The sequence below is a fragment of the Tiliqua scincoides genome, chromosome 3, assembly GCF_035046505.1.
Source record: "Tiliqua scincoides isolate rTilSci1 chromosome 3, rTilSci1.hap2, whole genome shotgun sequence".
Lineage (NCBI taxonomy): Eukaryota > Metazoa > Chordata > Lepidosauria > Squamata > Scincidae > Tiliqua > Tiliqua scincoides.
In genome coordinates this window covers 87,192,148-87,205,733 of record NC_089823.1, presented here as the reverse complement: position 1 = coordinate 87,205,733, position 13,586 = coordinate 87,192,148, and the positions used below count along the sequence as shown (strand labels likewise).

Sequence of the window (13,586 nt, the reverse complement as noted above, 5' to 3'; positions counted from 1 at the left end):
GATATGCTGCACCAGTGTTAAACTCCCACTGTCATTGGTGAATGGTCACTTATTCCTTGGTGGGTGTTTGTAGCAGGTTCTGCCTCCTATGTCAATACAATGGCAATCGTTGGTATGATTTCTCTGATGCTGGGGAGAAGATCTGATACAGTGTAGGAGAGTGTCTTTTTGCAATAGTCTTTTGGGGGATGTTTGTGTAGGAAGAGGAGGCAGGGCTTCTGCAGGTTCTTAAAGTATTTTAAAATAGCTTCCATAGTTAAACAAATCTGCAATTCGGAGAAACGGTTGGTTGCTCATGTTCTGATTCTCCACCTCTATCCTCTGCATATGATTCAGGGAGAAGGTCTTTGTGCAGAAGAAGAAGGGATTCATCAAATATGCTCCATGTTGCGAAGAATAACAGCTTTTTATAAGTGAGATGTTTGTTTATGCTGACTACTAATGTCATTTTCTACTGCTACGTGGGCACAAAGCTCAATAAGAACTACATGTACACTGCTCAAATAGGAGAGAACTATGTACCACCTTGTAAAATGGCTGGGTGAAGTGGTAAAATATAGGTGTTGGGTTTTGTCTTCTGGAGTCCTTGAGGACTTGTCGCCATGCTAGGTAGAGTCTTGAGAAACTGTACTGGGGCCTATATATGAACTGGAGTACTCATGAGTATGTGCTGGTTCTTTAGGAAGGTTTAGATTCTTAAAGTAAGAACATGAGACTCAAACCAACGATCCATCTAGACCAGCCACTATCTTTCTCACAGGAGTTGCCTGTGTGATGCCTTTGGGGAAACTCACATGTATGAGAGAAAGGCATACCTCTGCCACCAGTGCTCCTCTGCAAGTGAATTTCAGGGGCCTCTAGAGATAGTATTGGCTATTGGTAGTATTAGACATCTAGACATGGTATTAGCCATCACAACTAGTAGCCATTGATACATTTATCCTCCATGAATTTGTCAAATCCTCTTTTAAAAAATCTGAGCTATTGACCATTTCTACATCTTGTGGAAGTGAGTTATGTGCTGTCTGAAGAAGTCCTTTTTCTGTCTGTCATGGATTGTGTGTCAACCAATTTCATTGCACTACCTCAGGCTCTAGTATTGTGGAAATGCACATGCAGCCTTTAAAGCTCAAGGCAAACATCTTTAAATATATGAGATGCCCTGTAGAGAAACTAGCATGAAACCCTATTCCTAATATTTTACAGTGGGCTACTTTAATAGTTTGGTTTCTTGTACTGCTGAGGGGTCTTTAGGGAGCTGTTTTACTTGTCTTGAAATCCTTTCACTTGGCTTACATTGACTTCAGATTATCTCAAGCTCTGGGCTTCCCTCTGATTTTGTGCTGTGTCACAGTATAAATATATTCTCACGCAGGCCTTTGCATAGGTGGACAGCTGTGGTCAGCCACTTCAGGATTTGGTGAGCAGTCATCTCTGGTCTCCACTTGGTCCTAGCTTCTTAGAGCATGTAATAGATCTGTTTTGGGTTTGGCTTTTTAGAGAGTCGCCTTAGCACAGAAATTCTTGTATCATGACGTTATTGGGATTATTTTCAAAGGGCATGCTTTGTGTTGCAGTCTGGTCTAGCCAAGGACTTTCATTTATTCATGTGAGTTGTTTTGTTTGTTTCTTTGTTGCTTCTGGACCCACTTGTAAGCTTGATGTTCCCTGTAGGGTTGGACTGAATTGCCAAGTGCTTGGCAAGAATATGAGTGCCAGCAGTCTGTGTACCACTCTGAGACCAATTGATGTGGTTACACTGGACCAACTCTGAGACAGTGGAAAAACTGTTCTTACTTTCTCCAGTGCCTTAATGAGAACTAAAGAAACTGTTTGTTTATAAGCTCAAGGCCCACTTGGAAAACTGACTCTGCATACCTTTTTCTTGCTACTCAGCAGTTTCTATAAACATCATTTGACAAAAGTTGTGGACAGTATTGTAATGCAGATACCATAGTCCCGATGTTTCAGAGCTGGGTCTTTCAGGGCTTTCCCAGGTGTTGTAGTTAAGGTGACTATGCTAACAGGGTGGGGTCATAGCTCAGTGGTGGCACATACTTGGCATGCAGAAGGTCCCAGATTCAATCCCTGGACCCTTGAGATACAGCAGAAAAATATTCTTCTAGAGCAGCCATTTTCAACCACTGTGCCATGGCACACTGATGTGCCGCGACTGGTCCCCAGGTGTGCTGTGAAAATTTGGGAGAGGGTCATTTATTAGTAGGTCCATTGGGGGATGTGACAGCACAGTGTGCCTTGTCAATTGTCAAAAAACCGATGGTGTACCTTGACCATTTTAGTGCCTTGTCAGTGTGCTATGAGATGGAAAAGGTTGAAGGAAGATCACTGCCCTAGGGAGCCACTGCCAGTCAGTGTCCACAGTGCTAACCTAGCTGGATCAGTGAACTGACAGGATCATGGCCCAAACATGGCTGTTGTGTTTATTTTTGTAGAAGCTTATTTTGCCATGGTTTCCATAGTGATGCTTCATTTCCTTTTGTAGTGCCCATGATCTCACCCCTTGGAATCTCTATGACAAGATGTCTGAGCTACTTATTTTTAAGGTGGAACACAGTCCTCTACCTATTCAGGTAAATGTAACAATAATGCCGAAAATATTTCAGCTCTTTAAAAACAGCTCCCCAGTGTGTCTGTTTAGTCCTAGTTCTCAGCATCCTTGGAGATATATAAGGTTGCCATTTTAAATCTCATTAGGCTTGAATATCAGATTGAATCTTTCACCAAAAACAACATTTAAATACAATGACTGAGGCTACTTTTAGTAGTAGTGGAATCATGTAATTCTGTTTTTTTAAAAAACAAAATCTGGAGCAAGGTGACTGTTGTACAAAGCTTTTAAATGCATGGTTGGCACATTTATGACTTTGCTTTTATTTTGCAGGTTCTTTTGCTTACTCTACAGTGTGCTTATTTTGCACTTATCTGGCAGCTAGCTTCTGCGGCCAAAGATAGTTCTTCCAAGGTGAGGCTCGTTGTGGTGGCTGCAGATGGTCTTTTCAGGGTCTCCTTGTGTTCATCTGCATGTTGTTGGCCAGTTTGAGCTTCAAAAAAAGTTGAGCTTGCCAAAGCATCAGTGATGTGCATTCTGATTTCCTGCTTTTGTGTGAAGCAGGACTGTGTAGATTCTGCTATCTTTGCTTGAGTTTAGAGATTATTTGGAGGTCTGTATGAGATCCATTATTTCCCACTTTTTAAGTTGCATTGAAACATGTTCATACTATTGTGACCCTTGCATCTGGTATCATCTCAGAATTGAACTTCACTCTGAGCAATTGGAGGAGCTAGCAATTACCAGTGAAACATAATTTAAGAGTCACCGTGATTGTTATGAAATTAGTGAGTTTCACTGCAGTGTATACCATATGCACTCCAAACATTTTATATTGGGATTTATATTTCACTAAGGCGGCTCACAAATACATTATAGAAAACAAACCAAGAATACATAAAAACAAAATGAAACACTTAACACAGTGGATAATAGGCCCCATAGAATATGATAAGGAAACATGCCATTTTAAAAAATCATATGTGCCCTTTGTGCCTATGCTGTGGGAACCAGGATTGGGTTCTTGCCAGATCATGCAGAGTACACATAATAATAAAAAAATTAGAATGTTTGTTTCCTTTTCATACTTTAGAGGCAATGCTATCACTACACTTAAGCAAATTGAAGCAGCCCATCCTGTGCATGTTTACAACATCAGAGGCCTCTTAATGTTCAGTAGAGCTTACTCCCAGATAAGCGCCCATAGGAGTGCAGCTAAAAATTATTTTGATGTTATCAGCATGGCATGGCATCATTTGGATTGTCTGTCCCAGTTGCCAGCTATTGGGCTTTTTCTGTTTATAGAGTATAGTGTGGGTACATCTGGGGTATGAGTAGCATACCTTTTATTTTATATTATGTAGTAACATTAACATAACACTGATTTATTTCTCTGTGACAGAATTTCTGTTCATCTGATGGAGCGTTCAGAGTGCCTCACATCATACGTATAAACACAGTGGACCCTTTGTATCTGTGGGGGATCAGTTCCTCGACCCCCTCCCCCCACTGATATCCATTTATGCAGATAATTGCATCCATGGAGAGACCCTAAAAACTGGAAGTGCCTTTCAGAAGGCTCCAGCAGCCTTCTGGAGCCTTCTGAAAGGCACTTCTGCTTTGGTGAAAAACCAGAAGCGTCTTTCAGACACATGAGTAGCCTCCTCACAGCTTAGAAAACCTCTCAGATGTGACAAGAAGGGATTTCAGGTTTTTTGCCCACCCTGCAGTGTAGGTCGGCAGCTGTGTTGCGTCAAATAATGGATACCAAACCTGCGGATAAGGAGGGCACACTGTTCAAAAAAGACAACCAGTAACAGATTAAAATGCCAGAGGGAGATAGAAAAAATCAAACAGAGGTAAGGCCTGCCCAAACAAAAATGTCTTCAGCTGCATGCCGGTGATCTTCTGAGCAGGAATGAGGCATAAGAACATATAAGAACATAAGAACAGCCCCACTGGATCAGGCCATAGGCCGATCTTGTCCAGCTTCCTGTATCTCACAGCGGCCCACCAAATGCCCCAGGGAGCACACCAGATAAGAAGAGACCTCATTCTGGCGCCCTCCCTTGCATCTGGCGTTCTGACATAGCCCATTTCTAAAATCAGGAGGTTGTACATGCACATCATGGCTTCTAATCCGTAATGGATTACAACCAGACCAACCACACGCTAAGTAAAGAAATATTTTCTTTTGTCTGTTCTAACTCTTCCAACACTCAATTTTAGTGGATGTCCCCTGGTTCTGGTGTTATGTGAGAGTGTAAAGAGCATCTCTCTGTCTATCCCCTGCATAATTTTGTATGTCTCAATCATGTCCCCCCTCAGGCGCCTCTTTTCTAGGCTGAAGACGCCCAAACACCATAGCCTTTCCTCATAAGGAAGGTGCCCCAGCCTCGTAATCATCCTAGTCACTCTCTTTTGCACCTTTTCCATTTCCACTATGTCTTTTTTGAGATGCGGCGACCAGAACTGGACACAATACTCCAGGTGTGGCCTTACCATCGATTTGTACAACGGCATTATAATATTAGCCGTTTTGTTCTCAATACCTTTTCTAATGATCCCAAGCATAGAATTGGCCTTCCTTATTGCCGCCGCACATTGAGTCGACACTTTCATCGACTTGTCCACCACCACTCCAAGATCTCTTTCCTGATCTGTCACAGACAGCTCAGAACCCATCAGCCTATATGTGAAGTTTTGATTTTTTGCCCCAATGTGCATGACCTTACACTTACTGACATTAAAATGCGCCTGCTATTTTGCTGCCCATTCTGCCAGTCTGGAGAGATCCTTCTGGAGCTCCTCACAATTACTTCTGGTCTTCACCACTCGGAAAAGTTTGGTGTCGTCTGCAAACGTAGCCACCTCACTGCTCAACCCTGTCTCCAGCTCATTTATGAGGAGGCTGAAAATCACCAGTCCCAGGACAGATCCTTGGGGCACACCGTTTTTCACTTCTCTCCATTGTGAAAATTGCCCATTGACACCCACTCTCTGTTTCCTGGCCTTCAACCAGTTCTCAATCCATGAGAGGACCTGTCCTCTAATTCCCTGACTATGGAGTTTTTTTAGTAGCCTTTGGTGAGGGACCATGTCGAACGCCTTCTGAAAGTCCAGATATATAATGTCTGCGGGTTCTCCTGCATCCACGTGCCTGTTGACCTTTTCAAAGAATTCTATAAGGTTCGTGAGGCAAGACTTACCCTTACAGAAGCCATGCTGATTCTCCCTCAGCAAGGCCTGTTCGTCTATGTGTTTTGAGATCCTATCTTTGATGAGGCATTCCACCATCTTACCCGGTATAGATGTTAGGCTGACTGGCCTATAGTTTCCCAGATCCCCCCTCTTTCCCTTTTTAAAGATAGGCGTGACATTTGCTGTCCTCCAATCTTCAGGCACCGTGGCCGTTTTGAGGGACAAGTTGCATATCTTAGTCAAGAGATCAGCAACTTCATTCTTCAATTCCGTAATAACTCTTGGGTGGATGCCATCAGGGCCCGGTGACTTATTGATCTTTAATTTATCAATGAAGTCTGAAACATCTTCTCTTTTAACCTCTATCTGACTTAATTCCTCGGTCAGGAGGGACTATTCGGGCAGTGGTATCTGCCCGAGGTCTTCTGCCATGAAGACAGATGCAAAGAACTCATTTAATTTCCTCAAAAGCTTCATTTGCCTTAAAGGCAAATTTCCTGAAGAAATTTCTCGAAGTTTTGCATTCTGCAGCCTGCCACAGAAAAGGTCCTTAAAAAAACAGAGATAGAAGGAACAGGACCTGCAGAGATTCAGCCCTGTCTGACAAGATGGAGAGTGAGACACACTGAGGTCAATCATGCTGTCCCATGGATGTCTTCTAGAGATTTCTCATCATAGCCCCTGTTGCTCCTTAATCTAGCCTCCTGCTTCTCTTCCTTGTTTCTTTTCAAACAGTTTAAGATACTGAGATGGAATTTCAGATACTACATGATATGGCTGTTCTCTACCTGGAAGGGCTAAGACTGGATTATTTCATGATGCACTTTGATGACATGGAATACAGTAGAAGCAGCATGTCAATAAATGCAGATGCCTATTTCTAAGGAAAAAGGACATTTGAATGTAATTGAGAAATTGTATAGATTGCTTAAATGAAACAATCTGGAAGATAAAGGCGAATAACAAATCAGGAGTATTAAGAGCTCTTGTATCCTAGTTATTCTGATGCACTGAAAAACAAACTAGAATTTATTTTTAGAGTCTGCCGTTTAACAGCAATTTGATGACTAAGAAGCAGTAAAATCATGCAGCCGTGAAAAGTTGCCATGCAAACGACTAATGTCAGCTATACCATTGTCTAAATCTGGAATTGCAAGAAGAGTGAAAAACTGATCAAGTCTTGCCACCAGCACTGTCACCCTAAACCTTTATTTTATTTTTGTTAGCATGTTTTATACCCTACTTTTCTGCGTTAACATGTGCTCAGAGCAGCTTAGAAATTCAACTGGAAGTTGCAAACAATGAATCACACTGAAACAGTTAAACACACAACATCAGAAACAGCAATTATTATTCCAGTAGCTCTTAGCTGTGCTAGAATTGCAACATCAGGATGAAATTAGACATTAAGAATTTGAGTTGGGGGTGTCCCAGTTTTGTCTTTCCCTTGAAAAACTAAAGCGTGGTTTGCAGGAGTAAAGGAGACATGGCAGAGAATTGGCATGTGGGAGAGAAGTTCTCAAACTGTTAGTTTTGCCTTGCAGAGACTCCCCCCTCCCACCCATTTTAATTATATTTTCTTATGTTTATCCTCAGCTGGGGTCTTGAAGCAAGCTTTTTATTGGCATTTGCTAGTGTGGATTAGCATCCTCTATACCAGTCCACCCCCTCAATCCCATTATCCCAACAAATGTGGGGTTGCGATCACTGATGAAATAACATCTTGTTCCACCTCAAGGCAGTGTATCTAATGTTCTCCTCAACTTAGGGTCCAACAAGTTTTCCACAGCTGACTGTCAACTAAGAGCTGGCTCTCAGTTTCATGGTCTAACCCAGCGGTTTTCAAACTCTCAGGGAGTTAAGGGGTGAGGGCAGGGAGGAGGCAGTGGTGCGATCCCCAGGATTGCACTGGTCAGGGGGCTGCAGGGGCCTGGGTGTACTTACCAGACCCTCCTGCAGCCTTCTGGGGGTGCAACTGTCTGCAGGTCTCCCTGTAGTGGCAAAAGTGAAAGCGGAGCAATTGCGCTCCACTTCCGGTTTAGTGGAAGTGGAGCGCAATCGCTCCACTTTCACTTCTAAAGCATTGGGGAGCCCTGTAGATGGCCGCGCAGGGCTCCTCGCACACCCGGGAGGCTGTAGGAAGCTCTGGTAAGTGCAGCCAAGCCCCTGCAGTCCCCTAAGTGGCGTAATCCTGGGGGTTGCGCCGCTGCCTCCTCACTGCCCTGCCCCTTAAGGGGGCAGAGGCCAGGGCCCAAAGGCTGGGGTGTCACGATGCCCCAGTTTGAAAAGCCCTGGTCTAACCAGTACCCTTCAAGAAGACTTGGAACAGGCTTGAGCCTTCTCTAAGCTGCCCGTTGAGACACACCTTTCCCTTTGAAAACTGTTCCTTTAGGTCAGGGGTGCCCAAACCCCGGCCCGGGGGCCACTTGTGGCCCTCAAGGCCTCTTAATGCGGCCCTCAGGGAGCCCCCAGACTCCAATGAGCCTCTGGCCCTCTGGAGATTTGTTGGAGCCTGCACTGGCCCTACGCAACTGCTCTCGGCATGAGGACGACTGTTTGACCTCTCATGTGAGCTGTGGGATGAGAGCTCCCTTCATTGCTTGCTCTTTCACATCTGTGATGCAGCAGCAGCAGCAAAGGAAAGGCCAGCCTTGCTTTGTGCAAGGCCTTTTACAGGCCTTGAGCTATTGCAAGATTTTCATTCATTCATATAAGTTCATCTTTAATATATTCATTTATGTAAACTTATGTAAATTTATTCAAATTTTAAATGTAAATTAATTCTTTTTTCCCCCGGCCCCCGACACAGTGTCAGAGAGACAATGTGGCCCTCCTGCCAAAAACTTTGGACACCCCTGTTTTAGGTGAATGATTTTACTAAGTAAAATTGTTATTCAATATTTGCACAAATATTGGTTTTTTTAAAGGAAAACCAAATGGTTTTGAGGACACACTTGAGGCGCTACTGTCACATTATTACGTGCTACCTCAGCCACAGCAATAAGGATTTACGTGAAAAGGTAAGAATTCTCCACTTTAATTTTATTTTTCTGTTTTTGATTTATATTGTGTTATGTCCTAAGCACTATTGAAGTAAGTGCTGTACACCTATGTAAAGAGATACCCTCCCCGTCTTGAAAACTCTGCTCCATTAAACAAAGAAAATTAGTATGATAGAAGCAGAAAGGGGAAGAAAACAGAAATAAAAATCCCTTCACTCCAGGACCCATTTATTTCAGATCCTGTGTCTTCACTCCCAATGTCCATGGAATTTCCCAAAACCCATTGCCCTATCATGTTACTTTCACTGCTACACAATGAAAAAAGGTCAGATAAATCCATTTATTCCCTTGCTCCAGGGTAAGCCACATTAGCCTTCTCAATTTTGCTGGTACAAGTGTACGTCGACCCAGGTTGGGGGGGAATGAGACCGGGAAGGAGGATAGGATATTGCTGGCAGCTGCCAATGTTGCTTCGTATCCAGCCTTAGCCTCCACCCTTCTTTGCCCCATTCTGATCCCTTCCTACTTTCCATCCCCTGCACAGATTTACCAGCACTGGCGGGCATCCTTCAGCCATTGGTGCACCCTGAATGTTGTGTTGCAGTTTGTGGCGTTCATAAAGGACCTTACGTCGCCAGAATGCTCATTCTGGTGGCAAAGGCCCTAATAGGAATAGACTAAAAGAGAAAAGGGTGGGGGAAACAGTAGGGACTTTAATTCGCAAATGTTGGTCTGAATGGATTAAGTAATGGGTGGGCAACAAGTATTTTCTGTATGCTGCAAAGTGTCTTTGGATAATATCGAAGGTTTCTCTCCTTTTCTTGCAGTTCACGTTTTTGTAGGTTTTTGGATTTATTTATTTTCTTCAATGCTTATCAGCTTCTGCACTTTACAAACACTTGGATTTTTTCCTCCCTATATAACATGACCAGACCTGTGAATGGTACTTGGTGGTGATTGAGAACAAAGGTGTATCTGGTGTTCAGCTTTTAAAATTTGAATTAGAAATCAGACTGGAACAGCCCGGTCCTATAGATCCACATGTTGGAATCAGTGACATGTGCTCTTTCACCAAAGTACGATCTTATTCCGAACCAATAGAACAGGGTCAGCTGGCTCAATTTTCCTGTTTAGAAAATTCATGCTTCCCTTCTTCACCATTGTACTAAGTCAGTCTAAGCATAAATAAGCCTATCTTCTGAGGGCTGCTAATTGCCATAGGATGCTTACTGCTCCTATCGGAGTGGCAGGTTGACCCTTGTTAAGCACAGTTGTGGTGCAGAGGGTCTGGGAAACATACCAGCACAGGAGCACCAAAGGCAGCTGATGTGCCCTATCCAGAGCCAGAACTGTCTGAAGGGGCAGATCACCCCTGCACAGCAGCTTTAGAAGCTTTACAAGCAGATCTTGTGAGAATCATATTGATTCGTTGGCTCATCATGGTGCTTAGATTCTTCATGCAACTTGAGAAGATTTGCATAGCGGTAACTGCACGCACATTTTCCTAAGGTCTGCTTTTTAGATAGGCTGATAACGTGAACTATTTTGGCAAAAGTTCTGGCTTTCCCGAAAGTGATCCTAATAAACCAGTCAGGGCACATTTGAAGCAGAACGACAGCAGCTTTGCTTGTATTTAATGGCATAGGGGAAAAGGATAAATGTTCTCTATCAGTATGATAACGTTCTCCAGAATGCCTAAATTAGTTTGTTCTCCACTGTGATAGGCTTTTATGATACTTTGTGACTTGCTGATGATAATAAGCCATCAAGATTCAAGCAGTGATGGAGCTGCCAAGTTACTGGAGTATGTTCCCAGTACGTCACTTCAGTCCAAGATGCTGTCATTCATTCAGGATCATGTTTTCACAGAGGAAGAAGAAATCAAAGGTCAGCAGTATTCCTCAGCAATGATGTAAATGTAATTTGCTGATGATGGTTATTCTCTGTACTTAGCATTGTTAGCCATTCACAGTAGGTAAAGGTAGGAAGGGTGATACCAACAGATGATTATGTGTCTCAAGGTTAGGAATAGTCGCCTGATGGAGTTTCATGGAGCTCTTTTTCAGAAAAAAGGGTCCGCAACTTTAGAAAATCAGCCATTGGAAACAAGGCTGTGTGAAGCCTGGACACTTGCACATTCTTGCTGGTAATAACTTCAGAGGGCTGACTGTGTTGCAGCAAAATCCACAAAGAATCTTGTGCTACTTTAAGGACAAACAAACGTACTTTTGATTTCCGGAGTCCTTTACACTCCTCAAAGGAATCTTGGGGAACTCTTCCGGCACATGCATGGAGTCTTGGGGACCCCCAGACTGAAGGCACAAACTGGGCAGGGGGCAGAGGGCAGCCACATGGTGTGCTTGTGAAGAAGAGATCTCTGGAAGCCCCAGGGCTCTCAGGAACCAAGGTAAGTGCTTGCAGGGAAGGGGAGAAGACAGCGATGTGATCACCAGGATCATGCTGCTGCCAGAGATAGGGATGATAGTTTGAACCTACCGAAAACAGTGCCAGCCTCTGGTGGTACAGGGAGCCCCATGGACCTCTCTGCAGGGCTCCCTGTGCCTCTGCAAGTCTAAAAATAATTATTGTGACCCATTTCTGGTTTCATTATCTCAAACCATAAGTGGGTTGCAGTCATTATTTGCAGTCATTAGAGGCCAGTGCTGTGTTTGGAAAGTACACCTCCTGTCTCCGCAGTGGTGCGATCTTGGTGATCGCATGACTGCCTTTGCCCCTTCCCACCTCTTGAGGGGTAGAGGCAGGGCTTTCCTGGCTGTGGTGTCGCAACTTTGGGAACCCCTGGCATCTTAAGGACTAGAGTCCATTTTTCACATGCATAAAATATTATTGTCAGCAGGTATGTGTTTATATATCATAGAGGATGTCTCAAGAAAATGTACACATGCTTTATAGTGTCAAATTTATGATGCTGTAATTTACAGGCACTATAATAATTCACATACATACTGCAAATGATGTACACCAAAAAAGTTGCTTTACCCAGTTAATGAAACCAAGTGCTTGAAGTGTTTCCCATTGGTGTCTATACGCTACTGATATTAACAGCCCAATCCTATCCCTACCACCAGTATGTACATTGTTTTGAAACACCCTGTATATGTGGATATGAAGAGAGAGAACGTCAATAGCTCGGAAAATAATGGTGCCAAAAGATCCTGAAATGGAGGAGATATTGTCTGTGCCAATTATATGTATAACATAAGCAGTCATTGGTGGTGGTACAGTCTTCCATTCACAGTATAGGTGTTAGCAAACCTAGGGTTTGCTAACCGGGAGCTTGCACATACCTACCATGACTTGGAACCCGTGATGAACTTTTCCTCCAGAAATTTGCCCAATCCCCTCTTAAAGGCATCTAGGCAAGATGCCATCACTACTTCAAGGGGTTCCACGGACTAATTACATCAAATACTAGCAATCATAACCCAGTAGAAAATGTAATGCAGAATAAAGGTCAAAATAATGCAAGTGCACCTCCTTAACTGTTCCTACAGGATGAGCTGGGTTGTTAGCACAGTACGTGTGTGTTAGTTTTAAATTAAGCAATATTTGGATGTTTTAGCTTCCCAGGCTTTGTTATATAGAGTTGTTCCCTCTCCTGTATTCATATGCTTCTTCATACCTGTTGTGTTTTTTTTTTGCAGAGAGGAAATTCATGTGAAATAGCAAATAGATAGTTAGCTATCATGACATTTTGAAGAAGAGATAATTCTCTTATTCTCAGCAAAACAAAAAAAAATAAGTAAGTGTGGTGTCGAAGGTTTTAGTGAATTGACTGAATACTCCAGAATTTCTTGCTCAGTTTAAGGTTTATTTTTTGAAAATCCTTTTGAATAAGATGTTAGAATGAAACCTCACCAAACTTCCTGCTGTAGAATTAACAGAAGAGGAAGAGACGAAAAAGGATCACCCCAAACTGGATGCCTTGCATATGAAACGATGCCTCCTTGCAGCTTACTGCAAGTTAATCATTTATAATGTTGTGGAGATGAGTGCAGCTGCTGAAATCTATAAGCATTATGTGAAGGTAACTGAAGAATCCTGCCAATGCTGTCTTTTGGATGCTGTAAAGTTAAAATGTATTAGTATTCAGTCACATCTGGGAATGGGGCTATGTTCAGTGTGCAGAGCATATGCTTTCATGCAGAAGGGTCCAGATATAATCCCCAGTATTTTCAGATAGGGTTGGAAAAGACCCCTGTCTGAAACCTTGGAGAGCTGCTGGCAGTGAATAGAGACAGTACTGAGCTAGATGGACTAGGGGTCAGACTCTGCATAAGGTTGCTTCATATGTCTTCAACATGATGGATATAGATTAATAGGCTGTGTATTCCTGTCTGTCTTATTATATCGCTAGAAGAGGATCCTCCCAATAGGGCCTTTATTTTCATTGTGGAAAAGCAGCATGATGGTGGCAGGCTGAAAAAGTGTGTGCTTACATGGTGAAGCATGTCCTTATGCTGAAGAGCCGTTTCAGTTTCCTTAGTCTGTCTGCACATTTCAGAGTGCAACTACAAGTGTTAAAAATATTAGTGAACAAGATATGTTCACAAACACACAAATTGGACAGCTGTGGTTGTCGGGCAGCCATGACTAGCATTGGTACCCTGTTGTGCATACCCAGGGTGGCAAACCTGGTTTCCTCTTAGGAAAGTCATGAAAAATCTTGTGTAATTGATCAAATCTTTGGCAGTGATCATTTTAATGCATGGTACAAAAGCTGTGTTCATAAGTGCTCTTGCTTGAAAGTGTGTTCTAATAAAAGTCAAGGAAAATGATTACCAAGTAAATTT

The 13,586-nt window shown here is 42.9% G+C and overlaps 1 protein-coding gene across 4 annotated transcripts in view; it reads left to right on the top strand.

The window, feature by feature from the left end:
• Positions 1-13,586, top strand: part of LOC136645505 (cohesin subunit SA-2-like) — a 73,205-nt gene that overhangs the window by 49,891 nt on the left and 9,728 nt on the right. For all 4 annotated transcript variants that reach the window (XM_066621771.1, XM_066621769.1, XM_066621768.1 and 1 more), the window contains 6 exons: positions 337-413; positions 2,504-2,591; positions 2,903-2,983; positions 8,698-8,790; positions 10,497-10,659; positions 12,669-12,820. In XM_066621771.1, the coding sequence (XP_066477868.1) occupies positions 337-413; positions 2,504-2,591; positions 2,903-2,983; positions 8,698-8,790; positions 10,497-10,659; positions 12,669-12,820 (654 nt within the window). The remainder of the gene's footprint in view (positions 1-336; positions 414-2,503; positions 2,592-2,902; positions 2,984-8,697; positions 8,791-10,496; positions 10,660-12,668; positions 12,821-13,586) is intronic.